General features: G+C 43.0%; 1 protein-coding gene across 1 annotated transcript in view; it reads right to left on the bottom strand.

Annotated features, from left to right (window-relative positions):
- Positions 1 to 13,951, bottom strand: part of LOC129869599 (BMP/retinoic acid-inducible neural-specific protein 3-like) — a 45,017-nt gene extending 31,066 nt beyond the window's left edge. Inside the window, exons 1-4 of the mRNA XM_055944143.1 lie at positions 13,594 to 13,951; positions 7,572 to 7,762; positions 5,613 to 5,809; positions 377 to 482 (exon numbers count right to left, since the gene is read on the bottom strand). Coding sequence (XP_055800118.1) covers positions 377 to 482; positions 5,613 to 5,809; positions 7,572 to 7,762; positions 13,594 to 13,805 — 706 coding nt within the window. The 5' untranslated portion in view covers positions 13,806 to 13,951. The remainder of the gene's footprint in view (positions 1 to 376; positions 483 to 5,612; positions 5,810 to 7,571; positions 7,763 to 13,593) is intronic.
- Between the last annotated feature and the right edge of the window lie 2,809 nt (positions 13,952 to 16,760).

Raw genomic sequence — 16,760 nt, 5'->3', positions numbered from 1 at the left:
CCAGATGGGATAGGGCAATGTGCAGTGTGATGGCGATTGCATCGTCTGTGGAACTATTGGGGTGGTAAGCATATTGAAGTGGGTCTAGGGTTATGTGACCCTTGACTAGACTCTCAATGTAAGAGCAGAACAATGATGGTCCATACTGTATTTTATTCTCTACAAACGTTGTCATGGGATGTGTGGATCTCTTTGAAGATGCTATTGTATGGGAATTTATGATAGGGAGTGCTAAAAACCTTAAAAATATTTCACGTTCTTATTTCTTAGTAACATTATGTGATAATGGTGTGCAGGATTTGCATAACAGGAATACGTAATCAAAGGTCTGACATTAAAATGCAATATACGTGGTATGAATCAAAAAGAAACAGACCTTGCAAGTGGACTTTGTTTTCCGGACTCTGAACCAGAACAGAGCTGACAGAATCAAGGTTGTCATAGTTACTGCATCCGAGAGGGCCTGTCCGGGTCTCTGTTACCTGGGTAACAACAAACACACAATGCTTTGAATACACATTCCTTTTAACATCAGAGCAATGTAAGAATGACAAAAATATATTTATGCATCATGCATTTCCTTTGAATTGACACCCTGGCAATCTTACACCCACTCTTGCCCTGGATTCATGTGCATGCTTTGCCGTACGATGAATGACATTAGTATACGTACATGAAGTATTCCAAATTGAAAAAAATAAAAAAAATACTACTACTTCTACAGTACTTCTGTATGAGACACATAATGCCAAAAGAAACACTTCTGAGAGTGGCTGCTCTCTGCTGGGGAAAAGCAATGAAGTGGTGGGCATGTGTGTTCCCTGGTGAGATGAGTGTCCAACCATGGGTTCCTGCTTCCTGTGCTCTATGAGTCAGGGCTGAGGCCCTATTATATACATTACACAGGCCCTTTAATGACCATCACCCACAGCTCTGAGTAGATAATGAAGCACGGCTAGCAGAGAGACGCAGCACATTGCAGTGGTAGAGCATATGTACAGTACGCCCTCTCCTCTGCTCTCTCTCTCCTTCCTTCCACCCACATACAACACTTAAAGGTCCAATGCAGTCATTTTATCTCAATATCAAATCATTTCTGGGTAATAATTAAGTTAGTTAGATTGTTTTCAATTAAAATGGTGAAAAATAAACAAGAATATCTTCTTAGCAAAGAGCAATTTCTCAAGCAAGAATTTTGCTAGGGCTGTCTGGAAGTGGTCTGAGTGGGGAAGGAAAAAGAGAAAACTAGCTGTTATTGGCAGAGAGGTTTGTAACTTTCTTTCTTATTGGTCTATTAACTTATTTACCACCTGGTGATGTTACCAGGCAACCAAACCTCCATCCCACCAAAAGAGGCTGAAATTGCAAGCGCTTTTCAAACAGCTCATACACTAAAAGGGCACTATCATAATTTTCCACGATTTCACAGTATTATTCCAACCTCATAGTGTGGAAATATAGATAAAACACAGGCAATTCATGTTTTTTACTGCACTTGGTCTTTAATTGATTACATCCATTCCTTTGTTACAGGTATTCTCATGCACTGGGTCTTTAATTGATTACATACATTCCTTTGTTACAGGTATTCTCATGCACTGGGTCTTTAATTGATTACATCCATTCCTTTGTTACAGGTATTCTCATGCACTGGGTCTTTAATTGATTACATCCATTCCTTTGTTACAGGTATTCTCATGCACTGGGTCTTTAATTGATTACATACATTCCTTTGTTACAGGTATTCTCATGCACTGGGTCTTTAATTGATTACATCCATTCCTTTGTTACAGGTATTCTCATGCACTGGGTCTTTAATTGATTACATCCATTCCTTTGTTACAGGTATTCTCATGCACTGGGTCTTTAATTGATTACATCCATTCCTTTGTTACAGGTATTCTCATGCACTGGGTCTTTAATTGATTACATCCATTCCTTTGTTACAGGTATTCTCATGCACTGGGTCTTTAATTGATTACATCCATTCCTTTGTTACAGGTATTCTCATGCACTGGGTCTTTAATTGATTACATCCATTCCTTTGTTACAGGTATTCTCATGCACTGGGTCTTTAATTGATTACATCCATTCCTTTGTTACAGGTATTCTCATGCACTGGGTCTTTAATTGATTACATACATTCCTTTGTTACAGGTATTCTCATGCACTGGGTCTTTAATTGATTACATCCATTCCTTTGTTACAGGTATTCTCATGCACTGGGTCTTTAATTGATTACATCCATTCCTTTGTTACAGGTATTCTCATGCACCCGCAGTGAAAATGGCATCGGTGTTGTTCTTATTCTCTCCCACTCAAAAAAAATAGAAACATCAGAGTGGTGTTGAAGGAGAGCTAACAACTCAGCCATGGCAGGTCTTTTCTGTCATATTGACTGAGACATCTCTCCTGACCTTTCCCTGGCAAACCATCTCTGCCAGACCTCATCATTCTTTCCATTCTCCCTCGCTTGCAACATGAAATCTCTTTCCAGTCCTCTCCTGTTGATAGAAAGCTCCTAATTGATTGCCATTTTTTCTCTCTTTGTAGGAGAGGGACAGTGTCGTCAGCCCAGAGATGTGCCCAGGTCTAGCCTGTCACAGGACAGTTGGTGGGGGAGAGACGGCTAGGAAACAAGGGTCAGTCCATCAGTTACACAATCAAACACAGTCCCAAAGTGCTGACAGAGGGAAAGACTAAAGAGAGACCTGAAGCTAATGCTGTGTAGGGGGAAACTTCTGGAGCTTTTCAATCAAACCCTGAACCAGCAAAATCTGGGTGTCTGGGAAAATGAATAGAATGTGTAAATCAGAGAGAGGGGAGACCATCTGTGTGCAATGATTTTGCCATTATTATTAACAGCACATTGTAAATCACAAATTTCCTTGATATGGGATTATACTGCTGATAAGACTGTGAGGAAATGAGGAACAATGCAGAGTTTTGAGACACTTGAATATTGAATCTATACAGAGCATTATTTGATATGCCATATGATAGCCCATATGCCACAACGTTGACTGATGAGCACGGCATTCAATTTCCTCTATGGATAGCAGCTGCTTTTCATTGCAGATATATTCTGGTATATTACTAAATGCTTAATGGCACATTATTGGCCACCTGTATCTCTATGCTGCTGCTGCTGGAGGGATTTGACATGGAGCACAGAGAGAGACTGTGTTCTAGTAGTCTCAGTTTGTAACGGCATTCATCGGAAGACGAAGAGGAATCGTCAGAACAAAATGCAGCGGGGTACGTGTTCATCATTATTCGCTTAACTGACTGAACACTGAATACAAAATAACAATATGAAAAACCGAAAACAGTCCTGCAAGGTGAAAACACTAAACAGAAAATAACAACCCACCACTAACAGTGGGAAAACAGGCTACCTAAGTATGGTTCTCAATCAGAGACAACGAAAGACAGCTGTCCCTGATTAAGAACCATACCCCGCCAAAACATAGAAATACAAAACCTAGACATACAAACATAGAATGCCCACCCACATCACACCCTGACCAAACAAAAAATAGAAACATACAAAGCAATCTACGGTCAGGGTGTGACACAGTTAAGCTTCTTTTCCTTCTTCTTCATGACCACTAGGGTGAAAGGATTGATATACAGGTGTACCATCTTAATTTGATCACTGTTGTCGCAGAGAAATGCTAATTGTCATTTCCACTTTTAAATGTCAGACATGATTTATCCTAACTAAAAATGCATCAACCCTTCCGAAAATGGCCACGAATTATAATGCACATGATAATTCACATTTCCGGTTGCTGCAGGATTCATTTCCAGCTGAGAAACTGGTCAAATTAAGATAGTACTGTGCATATGTAATATGTCTATGATAGCTAGATAAAGAAAAGAGGAGGAAGAGATTAGCTAAAAGGCAGTTATTTAAATTATGTGCTAACTCAGTGGCAGTTACATTTGCCCAAGACTCACTGGCAAGTGAAGGGGCAGGACTTTAGACTAGAAATGAAAGGTACAGATTGTACAGCGCCCCTGTGACAACACAGACAACAATCGATTGAGTAGCAGGGTGGAAACGTGAAAAATGCAATGCTGCCATAATGGGAACATAATGCAATACTGGGACTGTCTGAGTGGAAATAAATATGAATCCACACGGTGTTGTGAGAGCCCCACTGCTGAAAAACTTTCTCTCATTGTTCATCATTCTGCAGACACACTGCCAACCATCACATGGGTCAGGTGGGGATATCAACATCGATTTAGTTGGGGAAATTGTCAAATCATAACAAAAATGATCCCTGCCGCTCTGGTAATAGCTTGAGTCATTACTCATTATAGCAACAACCTTTTCTGAACAGAGGTAGAGAGGTAGCAGGCTGCACCGTGACCTCTTTAAGAGGGAGAAGATTTCCACAGCAAACCCCCAGCACACCAGAGCACTAACAGGCTTTTCCTCTGAAATGAGCTCCCAAATTTCCCCTCCATACGGCTACAAGGAGGGGGGGGGGGCAGCGGAAGCACCGGCAGCCTCATCTGCTATCCTCCTACCTTCCCCTGTCCAATTCACATTCACATGGTGGAGCGGTTGGTTGTGTCTGTTCCGGCGTCACGGGGGTTGACGCCCTGTGGAAATGATGCGTGTGCTGAAGAATCCCTCCCCCGTCTCCCTCCCTCTCAGTGATTCACTCTGCTTCACTGATGAGCTGCTCAACCTCTCTGCCTCTCTGCTCTCACCTGTCACTCTCGACACGTCTCTGCCTTTGAACCATTAAAGTTGGCGCTCACACACATACCCACACTTACACACATACCCACACACTTCAAAAGTGACTCCCAACAGAACAGACAAAGCAGCGCGTCTCGCTTTCTGTAGTGACTAGATACCTCTGCTGTGATAGAAATGTCCGACCTCCCACACATCCTTGTGGTTCAGGGAGTACAGAGCTTTGATAGCTGTTATTCATAGTTTGCTCCGACAAATTCAGAGAGGCCGGATGCCACACACAGATGTGACTGTCGCTATATAGCAACATGAAGGATCTGAAAGGTTCACGTTTGCTATTTTCAAAAGGGGTGTGTGCACATCCAACAACTTTACGGGTACAGGGTTAAAAAAAATTGCATAATAAAGAAACATAAATATTTGCACACTAGTTCAGCCTGACAAAATCCATCCTGTCGAAATGTTGCACTAACAGAGTGGAGGTATTTATATGATTTTCCTTATTCACACAACATTGCAGTAACCTACTGGTATGTCCTGTATGTCACAACATTCATCCCAACAGCTACAGTACTCAGTTCAGAGGAGGTATGTCAACGCCTGGCCCTGGAAATACACCACCTACTGATCAACACTCCTGGCTCTTTACAACCTGACAAGCTGACACTTCTTACAAGGGGCATTCCAGGATCTCTAATCAGCTAACCAACTGTGCTGCTCCACTTGAACAAGTATGATTGCATGAAGTTTCAAGTTTGATGGAAGGTCAGTGTGTGTACATGTGCATGAGTGTGGGTATGTGTGGGTGTGCATTTGGGTGTTGGTTGTGCGTGTGTGTTTGTGTGCGTGTGTCCGGTGTGTGTGCATGTGTGTGCGTGTGTGTGTTTGTGTGTACCTTAATGGCTGTGGATGCTATCTGGATGTGGTGCAGCTTGCGCAGGGTGCTCTCTCTGTCGATGAAGTAGGAGGCAGCCAGCTGGTGCAGGGCCTCCAGAGATACGCTGGACGAGTTGCCAGAGCCAGAGTATTCGCTCACCTCCGCCTTCTTACTCAGCTTTCTCTTGTCCACAAATATCGTTAAGGCCTCTTCCCCTGCAAACACAAGATGGCGTTACGACAATGTTTGCTGACGCTTTTTAAACAGGCTTTTTTTTCAACTATTGGGAGAACGTTCGCTGACTAACATGGTTTTAACAGTCTATACAACTGTCAGTTGACATTATTTAGATGGTCTCTGAACTACATAATCAACAGCTACCCAGCTACCCAGTAGTATGGCAATGAATAGGAACAATATAGTGTATTATTCACTGCCAGGTATTAGGACTATTAACCATGTGCTATTTGGTAGAATATGAACAAATATACATCCAGATTCAACCATATGTAACGGCAGTCGTAATCCTGGATGGATCGGACCAACACGCAGAGTGGTTAGGGTTCATAATGATTTATTATAACGAAACTGAAACTGACTTACAAAACAAATAAACAAAGTGCATAAACCGATACAGTACCGTGTGGTGCCACAAACACAGACACGGAAACAAACACCCACAAAACACACGTGAAACCCAGGCTGCCTAAGTATGATTCTCAATCAGGGACAACGATTGACAGCTGTCTCTGATTGAGAATCATACCCGGCCGAACACAAACATCCCAACATAGAAAATCAAACATAGACAAACCCACCCAACTCACGCCCTGACCAACTAAATAAATGCAAGAAAAAGGAAAACAGGTCAGGAACGTGACACCATAAAGGAGGGCATCATATCATATTATCAATGGTAGTCTGTGTTTTGTGTTCTTCTTCCTCTGCTGCAGAAAGGTGCCCTTAAATCCCTATGTAATTTATTCATTTATTTCATGAAGTCCATGTGTTCCAGAACACGGACAGGCAATCCATTTATAACCCCATTCAGCAGCCAGCAGCACATCTCTGGCTCATGGCCAAGCAACAGCGCCTCATCTTCCTCTCCTTATACAGAACTGCTCTGGTTGTGTGCCATGGCATAGAGGTTGCATCGCGTCAGCCAGTGCAGCTGTGTGTGTGTGTGTGTGTGTGTGTGTGTGTGTGTGTGTGTGTGTGTGTGTGTGTGTGTGTGTGTGTGTGTGTGTGTGTGTGTGTGTGTGTGTGTGTGTGTGTGTGTGGCCACTCACAACTACGACCTTTCCAGGAGCCCGGCTGAGGTAATCGACAAGTGTTACTTTCCAACAGGAAACCCATTCCCTTGGTTTCCCCGACATGCACAGGGCTTTGTAGCTGAAATAAGCTTCTCTCCTGTAAAGAGCAACCACCCTCACGGCGTTGTCCACATAACTATCAAAAGCACTGCAGTACATGTACGTGTAGTGAGATTTTTACATGGGCATTCATTATGTAGACAAAAATCTATTCAAGAAAGGTCTTCCACTGAATTCATATAGGCTGCTATACCAATATTGGCATAGAAGGCATGTACATGTCCTGCCCTCATTAGCTTTTTGGTGTTATTGGGACTTTACAAACACAGAAAACTGACAGATTATTAGAATAACGTTCCCCTCTTTCCTAACCATTAGGGGGATTAAAAAATATGACCCTGTATCAGTGAATAGGGGTCAACTACTACTACCTACTCCAGGGGTATAAGCAACCATGTTCCTCGAGTGCTGCAGGTACTATAGGATTTTGTTCCAGGTAGGCAGCACACCTGACCAACTGAGCTAATTGATCAGTTCAGTGATTGACTAAATGCACTCCAGCACCAGGATTCCTGCTCCTGACCTACTTCATCATTCCCACAGAATCCCCTGATCAAACACTATATAGGGAATAGTGTGCCATTTCAGACATAGTGGTGTTTACCTCCCAGCGTGGCCGACAGCAGGAAGTGTGTTCCATACTTCCTGATCAGGTTGTCAGTGATGAGTTGGGTGGTGGGTCTCCGACCCAGGAGACGGATGTTACGGATGAACTCTGGTGTCAGGGGCAACGGCGACTCCAGGAAGTCTCTCCTCTCCACAGCCAGGTTGTTCACCTTCCATCTCCCAAACTCTCTGGAAAGAAGAAGACTTTAAAATGTCCTTGAAACTGTTTGGTAAATAAGGCTCACTAATGATGTGATGGTATAAATGGTTTTCTGTCGGTCTGTCCTGTCTGTCTGCAGAAGGGTAGGGGAGAGGTGAGTCTATGGTGGCAGCTATCAACCGCAATGCCTCACTGCATCCTTAGCTTTAAGAGAGAGAGAGAGAGAGAGAGAGAGAGAGAGAGAGAGAGAGAGAGAGAGAGAGAGAGAGAGAGAGAGAGAGAGAGAGAGAGAGAGAGAGAGAGAGAGAGAGAGAGAGAGAGAGAGAGAGAGAGAGAGAGAGAGAGAGAGAGAGAGAGAGAGAGAGAGAGAGAGAGAGAGAGAGAGAGAGAGAGAGAGAGAGAGAGAGAGAGAGAGAGATCCAAAGCAGGTACCATTTGGAAGATGATTGTAGTTGGGGAGGAGAATGCTCCCAAAGCCTGCAGCTGACAGGTGCTCTCCTTAATAAACACATCATAATCAAAATGTGCAGTGACAGAGAAACCCATAGACATCGGCGGATCTCTGACACTCAATACAACTCATAATGAGGAAAGAAAGTAAAGCGACCGAAAGGAAAGGAAATGCTAGAGGCAGCTGTAAAGTTCTGATTTCGCATCAGCGTCTGTAGCTTTGACATCTTCTGTTACATTTACAAACATTACTAAGTTATTCTGTATGCAGCCTTAAAGATGGGAGCATTGTTACGCCTTGAAAGACTTTGTTTGCGTTAATCCCCTGTGTTTAAATAATTACAGTATCTAAACACGGGTTCAGTTTTAATTGGCTCTGACAGGTTCAGATAATATTTCTGTGAGGGAGGTCGAAATGAACATGCTCTGTCTGTGTCAGTTAGCTGGAGGCTACAGTAGAAGCAATGTAATGTAGAAGAAATGATGTGCAATATTTTACATCCTGATGCTGGATATAGAAAGCCTTTCTTCTTGCCTGTTTTTTTCTCCTGTCTGTCTGTCTGTCTGTCTGTCTGTCTGTCTGTCTGTCTGTGTGTGTCTGCCCGTCTGTCTGTCTGTCGCTCTCTCTCTAGATCTCACTATGTCTCTCTTTCTCTCTCTTTCTGTCTGTCTCTCTCTCTGTTTCTCTTTCTGTCTCCTATCCGCTATATTTATTTCTCTCTTCTCCAACACACACACATTCAAACACATACACACACTCCCTAACTAACCTCACAGGTGCAAGTTATTACTAAATGATGCACTGCGCTGTGAATTGGATGCTTGTCTGCTGTAATCAGAATAGGTTCGCCAACCTGTGCTGTAGGTGATGGATAGAGGGGGCGTGGCCTTTTGATAGGAGATATATCACATTAAAGCAGGAGTAATGATGAAAAGCCTCTTCTTAAGGATCATATGGGGCAATGTGGAAAATTGTAAAATACTTTCATGTCTACTCTCATACAGGTAGTGAAAATATAGCAATTAGTTTAATTTGTGTGATGTTAGCATGCCTAATCCACTTATGGGAAAGCTTTCTCAAATCAATACATGAAACATACAGCTTAATGAATGTATGCACACCCACATACTTCTACTTTTAGACATGTCCCTTGAGTAATTTGTCGGTCAGTTACACCAAACATAACCATTAATCCTGACCTCTTTTCACTCCATACATATACATTTCCTCTTCAACTGGGCCACCATAGCATTCCTCACCAGTTATATCTTGCTTTGCTATGTGAGAGCTGAGATTCGCCAGTTCAAAGGCATTGCATGTAAGAAGTGAGAAAGGAGCAAGAGAGGAGAGAGAGAGGAAATAGGAGAGAGAGAGGAGAGTGAGAGGAGCGAGAAAGAGAGAAGAGCGAGAAAGGATCAAGAGAGGAGGGAGAGAGGAGAGAGTAAGGGAACAGGTAAGGAAAGTGGATTCTCAAAATCATTCTGTCGTTGGTTTCTCCAGTTATCGTTGACTGTGATAAGCTGGACTTGTCTTATCTTAAACCCCCCATAGGGCTAATGCTACATCCAACAAGGAGTGGGTTGAAATTAAATGGATTTTACCATGGAGCAGTTTTTGGGGTTCTGCAGTCTTTCCTTAGACTACACCATGCAGTTATTCTTCTTATCTGTTTCTCATCACTGTACTGTACGTCACGGAAGGTGGTGGCAGCTTAATTGGGGAGGGCAGGCTCGTGGTAATGGCTGGAGCAGAATAAGTGGAACGTTATCAAATACATCAAACACATGGTTTCCATGTGTCTGATGCCATTCAATTTGCTCCATTCCAGAATGATTATGAGCCGTCCTCCCCTCAGCAGCCTCCACTGCTGTACGTAGCTACCTTGGTTTCATTTGAGATATCATTCATTTTCACACATCTCTCTTTTGGACTATTTCTCCTAGTGGAGATTTCAGAGAATTGGGATACATTGCTTTTCTCTGGGTATGAAATAAGAAGGGCACTAACACAGATCAAGGTCTTTTCAAGGTTTCCAAAAGACATTCTCAAATTTGATGCATTGCAGCTGTACAGAAATACGGCATTCATACTGTGAACTTCTCTATGTGATTTGGAACCAACACTCATTTACGTTTCTCAAATGCAATATGTCAAAAAATACAAGAGCTACACAAGTGTAGCCTACAATTTCCTACAACCTGCTGTCTACGGCAACTGTCACTTGGCAATGGTTGCCTAGGACTGGTGGTGCAGCGGAACCCCGTCTCTACGCATGTTGACTGAGGGAAAAGCTGTTGCATTCGCCAAAACAATGAGTGATTACCCAAACAGGAAAGCAGCCTCCATTTCCTGTTGGAGGACCCATTAAAATTCTTTCAAATTCAATCAAGAAGAGAGGTGGAAAATTGAAAGAGGGATGAGATGGTGCAATTTCATTACTGCAATGATGGCATAGTAACACACAGCCACTGTAACTAGAAGCACCCACTTGCGGTAATTCATCTTCTCTCTGTCAGTGAAGATTATGAGAATTTAGCAGAGATCCAAAACTCTGCAGGAGCAAATAATGTCACTTTCTATCTCTGCATGTCTGTTTTTCTGTGAAATTATGTGTTACGGGATAGGGAATAGATTGTCAGATATGAGAGGTAATTTAAACAAACAAACTGTGTGGTGGACTGTTTGGCTATGCTGCTGTCACTGGGAATTGGCAACAGAGTGGACATATTGGATATATGCATGTGAGTATGCCACAATAACTTCTCATATTAACAGAGACAGAGACAATTAGTACCACCTGCATGCACTTTAATACAAAATGGCCACCACACAATGCCACAGTAAAGCCAAAGGCAAAGCAATTCTACAGGATTCTATTCTATGTGATAGCTTTTTATAGATAGTAGTTTTGCCACTGGGAACCATTGTTGATGTGTTGAGATCCCCTGGGGACGTTTGAGAACAGATATCAGTAACAATCTGCTTGACAACTAAAGGCACGCTGGATTCATTTACCACCTTTCCTCCTACTGTAAAAACCTGCAGTATAGTTTCCTCCTGGGCACACGCTGCTTGAATCAATGTTGTTTTCTTGTCATTTCAATGGAATTAGGTTGAACCAATGTGGAATAGACATTGAGTTGACATCTGTTCCGAGTAGGCTGTCGCCTTGTACCATTAAAGCTGTTGATTTTAAGGGAACATTGTATAACTTGATGCAGTCCTTATGTAAGATACTGTTAAGAGACCAATGTCTGTAACACATACAATTACCTTGAATTATCCCTATATCAAGTGATCAAGTGATTATCTGTCTATGATGTCCCAATTAGCAGTTGTCATCTCAGCACAAATTTTGTCTGGTCGATTAATACCAATTAGTAATTTGCTATGTTAACATCCAATTTGCGATATTGTAAAACCTGCATTAAAAAAATATGCACATTTTCCCACCAGAGATAATATGTTTCCATCAAAATTACTTGTTGCCGATAAAAAGTTGTGCATGATGACAATTACTTTTGCGTTTTTATGTACTGATAACAAACTAGACTGATTGTCTTATCACTACACATTTTGCGTTATAAAGAATGTCCCCACTCTGGTATTTGCATGTGCGCTCTTGCCAACAGTTCGCCGACAGTGCACAGATTCTGTCTGCGAGATTCCTATTACGGACAAAAGCAAGATTATTAAGCATCGAACATCATGTCAACAGAATAAGACCCTTGATATTTATTGAAAAGTTGCATCAAGCCCGTCACCGTGCCCTTTCACCACCCTGTGAAGTTCATCATAACGTATTTAGACTGTAGACTAATAAAATGCATGCTTTCCGGTGTCGTATTAGTAGGACCACAACACATATCACCATATCATTGCGTGACTCCAAGTTTACTTCGATATGATGGTTATTATATAAATATTTGCGCATAATATTTGCGCATCATTAATTTTACAGACACAAAAAGATCCCACCTTGTCAAGCGTATTTTGTTTTGTAGACATTTAGAAGGTTTACTGACTGTTTCCGTCAGGCCTGTCGTGACATGTACTTTACTCACATTAAGAGGTTGGATGGAAACCTGGTTTATGAAAGAAAAAAAAACACAGCCGACATAAAATACAGTGCTCAGCATTTCTACCAGCCAACGAAAGGGCTTTAATAATATTACTGTTAATCAAGGGTTGGTTGTAATCTAGCGTGCCTCAGACACAACCTTGCAGCTGACAGTAGACTCTCAGGGGATGGTGTGATAATGCAGAGTAATAACTATTAAGAGCCCACTAATCACTTGGCCACATGATAAGACTATTAATCTTACCGCCAATGAAGCTCAGTCCCGAGAGCTGTGATGGGCCTGCACTAGCCAGAGGAGAAATATTAAAACACTTTAACGCGGGAAGCAGAACACCTTAGCCCATAAAACACCCAGCACAAATCCATAGAAGTCAGAGGCCCGTCTGCGGTTTCCCGGTCCATGTTCAATACCTTTCCAACTCACGACGGACAGGGTATATGACACACTTTCCACTCATTTTATATCACGAGCCAATATGTGAAAATGTGTTCAACGTTATGACAAATCATACGTTTTTCCCCCTACACTACAGTAATCAACATATTTTACCTGAACAGATATCAGAATATGCATATGGCCATTTGCTTGTAATTACCTTGATACACTCAAATAATTTAACTGTACTATTTATCAACAATAGTTATATTATGTTGGTGCCTAGGTGCATACTGTAGATACAAAACAGCTACAATAGTAGATTAATTGATTATGAAATAACAACCAATAGCTACACACGTAGGTGCCAAACTTAAACATTTAAGTTTTTCCCTCCTCTTCTCCTCAAAGGCCATTTATTTACTTAACCTTAGTTTTGCAGTTCCTTTAATTCAATAAAGATTCCACTACTAGACTATCCTAGATGGGGTGAGAACTTTCCACATCTCTTTTCAAGGCTTTCCTTCCAGTGGTATTTACTTCACGACTTTAAACCCCACATGAGACTGAACGTGCTTTAGCAATTTGACAGTGGATATAACATTCAGCCTGCTTTGGTGTACTAACACGTTGGTAGGCAGTCTAATCTGTCCATCTAACTATTGATTCTCCCTATACCTAATCTGGACTACTTGTGGTCTGATTCTCCTATATATCTCTGAAGAGAGCACTGCTATGAGACTCACCTGTTTACCTGTAAACCGCCCCTACGTCAGGGTTTCCTAAACTTAGTCCTCGGGACTCCTTGGTTTTTGCCCTAGCACTACACAGCTGATTCAAATAATCAACTAATCATCAAGCTTGGATCATTTGAATAAGCTGTGTAGTGTTAGGGCCTGAGGACTGAGTTTGGGAAGACTGCCCCATGTACAAGCCCTGCTATACAACTCACCGGTATATCTTGTAGCGGGTGGAGAAGCCCTGCCGGTTCCTCTCAACGAAGTCTGTGTACTCCTGGGAGTGGTGGAAGGGGCCCTTGTCGGACAGCAGCCAGTCCAGGGGCCCTCCGGGGCGGTCGTGGGGCAAGCTGGTCGAGATAGGGGCCCCGGCCCAGAGCCAGACCCAGCAGTGCAGGCTGACACTGAGGAAGCCCCATAGAGCCATCAGAGATTGAGGGAGCGAGGGAGGGAAGGGTGGAGGGAGGTAGGGAAGGAAGAGAGGGGTGGAGGGAGGTAAGGGTGGAGGGAGGAAGGAAGGGAGGGGTGGAGGGAGGTAGGGGTGGAGGGAGGAAGGAAGGGAGGGGTGGAGGGAGGGATTGAGGGAGAGAGGGGTGGGTGGAGGGGGGGGGTGGAGGGAGGGAGGGATTGAGGGAGAGAGGGGTGGGTGGAGGGGGGGGGGTGGAGGAATGGGATCAGTAGTGGAAGGGGTTCCTACACGCGAGCTCACTCCTCCTCTGGGATGACCGGGGAATCTGCATTCCCTTACATCCACTGGAGCACCTGGGAGAGAAAGACGTAAATATTTGTCACTTGAGAATGTACTGTTCTTATAATCATCAGACACCTTCATCTTTTAAGAGATCCTATACTGACAAGTAAAAAATGCCTTTGTATTTTACACGTCAAACAATCAGAACTCTGATCTCTTTAGCTCTTATGGAGTAAGTCACTAGTCATCTGTTTTGAGACTACACTTCTATTCCACCTCTAGTCCGAGCCTCCCATTACTCAACATCTCCCTCCTAAGTGTTGTCAATCTCTCCCCTGCAGCTGGGACCAAACCAGATGCTTGGTTTAAAAAAAATCCCATTACTGTATTCTGATGACAATCTGTCAAGTGAACTCAGCCATGTGACCATGTGTGTGGGAGGGTTTCAGAAATCATTATTCAAAACAATACCGCAAGACGCCGGGGGGTAGACGTGGGGGTAGGTGCTAGGAGATGTGTGAGAGAGTGGGAGAAAGAGAGAGATGGAGAGAGAAAGATAGAGAGAGCGAGAGAGAGAGTGTGGGAGAAAGAAAGAGATGGAGAGGGAGAGACAGAGAGAGAGGGAAAGGGAGAGGGTGAGGTAGTCTGAGAGAGAAAGGAAGAAAGAGAGAAACAGAGGCATAGAGAGTATGGGGAAGAGGCAGATAGAGAGAGAAACAGCGAGAAAGAAAGGGAAAGGGTGAGGTAGTTTGAAAGTTAAAGGAAAAGAGAGCGAGACAGAGGTTAATGACTGATGTTTGACCCCACAGAGAGAGAATATGGACTGCCATGAATAAATGTGCTGGTGGTTTTATTAGATGAGTCACTGTCATTCACTCTGTATGCCACTCAAAATCATTGCCCTTTCTGACCCTCTGTGTGTGTGTGTGTGTGTGTGTGTGTGTGTGTGTGTGTGTGTGTGTGTGTGTGTGTGTGTGTGTGTGTGTGTGTGTGTGTGTGTGTGTGTGTGTGTGTGTGTGTGTGTGTGTGTATTTGTATGGCCATAATGAACTGCAGACTGAGTGTTAATTCACAGATAAGTGGATATCCCTCACTGATGCAAACACAGGCTTTATCTGGTTCACAATGCTTTTTCCTGTGATTACACCAGATTCAAATGCTCTGGTTTTGCTGCATGACATTTAATTCCTCAGTGCAGACATCCGTGCATGGCCATGCATATTGATGAGGTGTGCGTTTGTGGGCTTGTTTGCATGAGTGTGTGCATGTGTGCATGTGTGTCTGTGTGTGTGTGTGTGTGTGTGTGTGTGTGTGTGTGTGTGTGTGTGTGTGTGTGTGTGTGTGTGTGTGTGTGTGTGTGTGTGTGTGTGTGTGTGTGTGTGTGTGTGTGTGTGTGTGTGTGTGTGTGTGTGTGTGTGTGTTGGGGTGGGGGGGTTTGGATCTGAGTACACAGCAGGGAGCAAACAATGGAGCGCAGTTCATTTCAGCACAGTGGTGTTCCACATAGTGAGATAGAGATGGTGAGGGAGGTAGGGGGGCTACGAAACTATCCAACCATGGCAATCCTCAGTAATTCCCTTTTAACTTTGTTTTTGTTGCTGTTGTTAATGTTAAACAGTGAGATCTTTTTCCAGCTATTACAATTTTCATTTTCTGGTGTTGTATCAAATCTACTGGACCTCTCGGCAGCACATAGGCCTAGGGTTTACATGGGTTTTTGTAAACATGGTTTAAAAGTGACCTTGACTTGCAGCGAGGGGACTGTCTATCCTGTTAATATCAGAATAGAGAACAGGGGTCATGTTTAAAGACACTTTAATCCTATCACCCCACAGGCATGGGGCCAAACAAACGCTAATGCAGGAAGGAAAACTCTCTACCTCTCTCTCATTCTTTTTCTTCTCTCCCTCTCTCTCAGTTTACCCTCTCCTCCTTCTCATTCTCTTTCTCTATTCTCTCTACCTGTAAAATTCCAATATATAAAAATATATATCTGTCTACAGATTCAGACATCACCAGCTCTATAATCACATTATCAGACACAACAAGACTAACCAGATTGTTGTTATTATCTGTCTGAGTCATATCAGGTGCACACCATTCCCACTTGAGAAGGGCATTACTGGATCACATTTGTACATATGTGAAAACACAAACTTTACATTTTCATAAAATGTCGTTAAATCGCCTTTCTTTGAGACACGAGCAAAGCCGTGCGTGAATATAACATATAGATTGCCGTGGCCTAGGCTATGGTTTTGAAGTGAAAGGCACGTTCATTATTACCAGCAGTAGGAGAGAGAACAAGGGCTCTTGTGGCTCAACTCAAATATGATTGTACACATTGTGGGCCATCTTTAACCCAGGCCGGTGTGAAGCCACCACACAAAGGCCAGTGATGGGGGTGTATGTATGTTAGGCAAGAGACGGGGGACGGGGGGACGGGGGGACGGGTTCTCTGGGTGAAAAGAGTGCATTTGATGGAAGAAAAGGTACAGAAGAAAGGCTATACAATACATAATGAGCCGTGTCGGTCTTTCAGAGTATAGAAAGGAATGTAGAATACCTATCCAATAGTAGATGGCATTGATAAGTGTTAGGAAAGAAAATATACAGATAATGAAAATAATCACTTTACACTGTATTATAGTTAGTCAGTAATTACCAAATGACGAAAGGTAAATATGTAGA

This window comes from Salvelinus fontinalis, chromosome 14, assembly GCF_029448725.1.
Source record: "Salvelinus fontinalis isolate EN_2023a chromosome 14, ASM2944872v1, whole genome shotgun sequence".
In the NCBI taxonomy this organism is placed as follows: Eukaryota; Metazoa; Chordata; class Actinopteri; order Salmoniformes; family Salmonidae; genus Salvelinus; species Salvelinus fontinalis.
The sequence above is the reverse complement of the archived record's forward strand: the minus strand, read 5'-3'. Positions and strand labels throughout refer to the sequence as shown.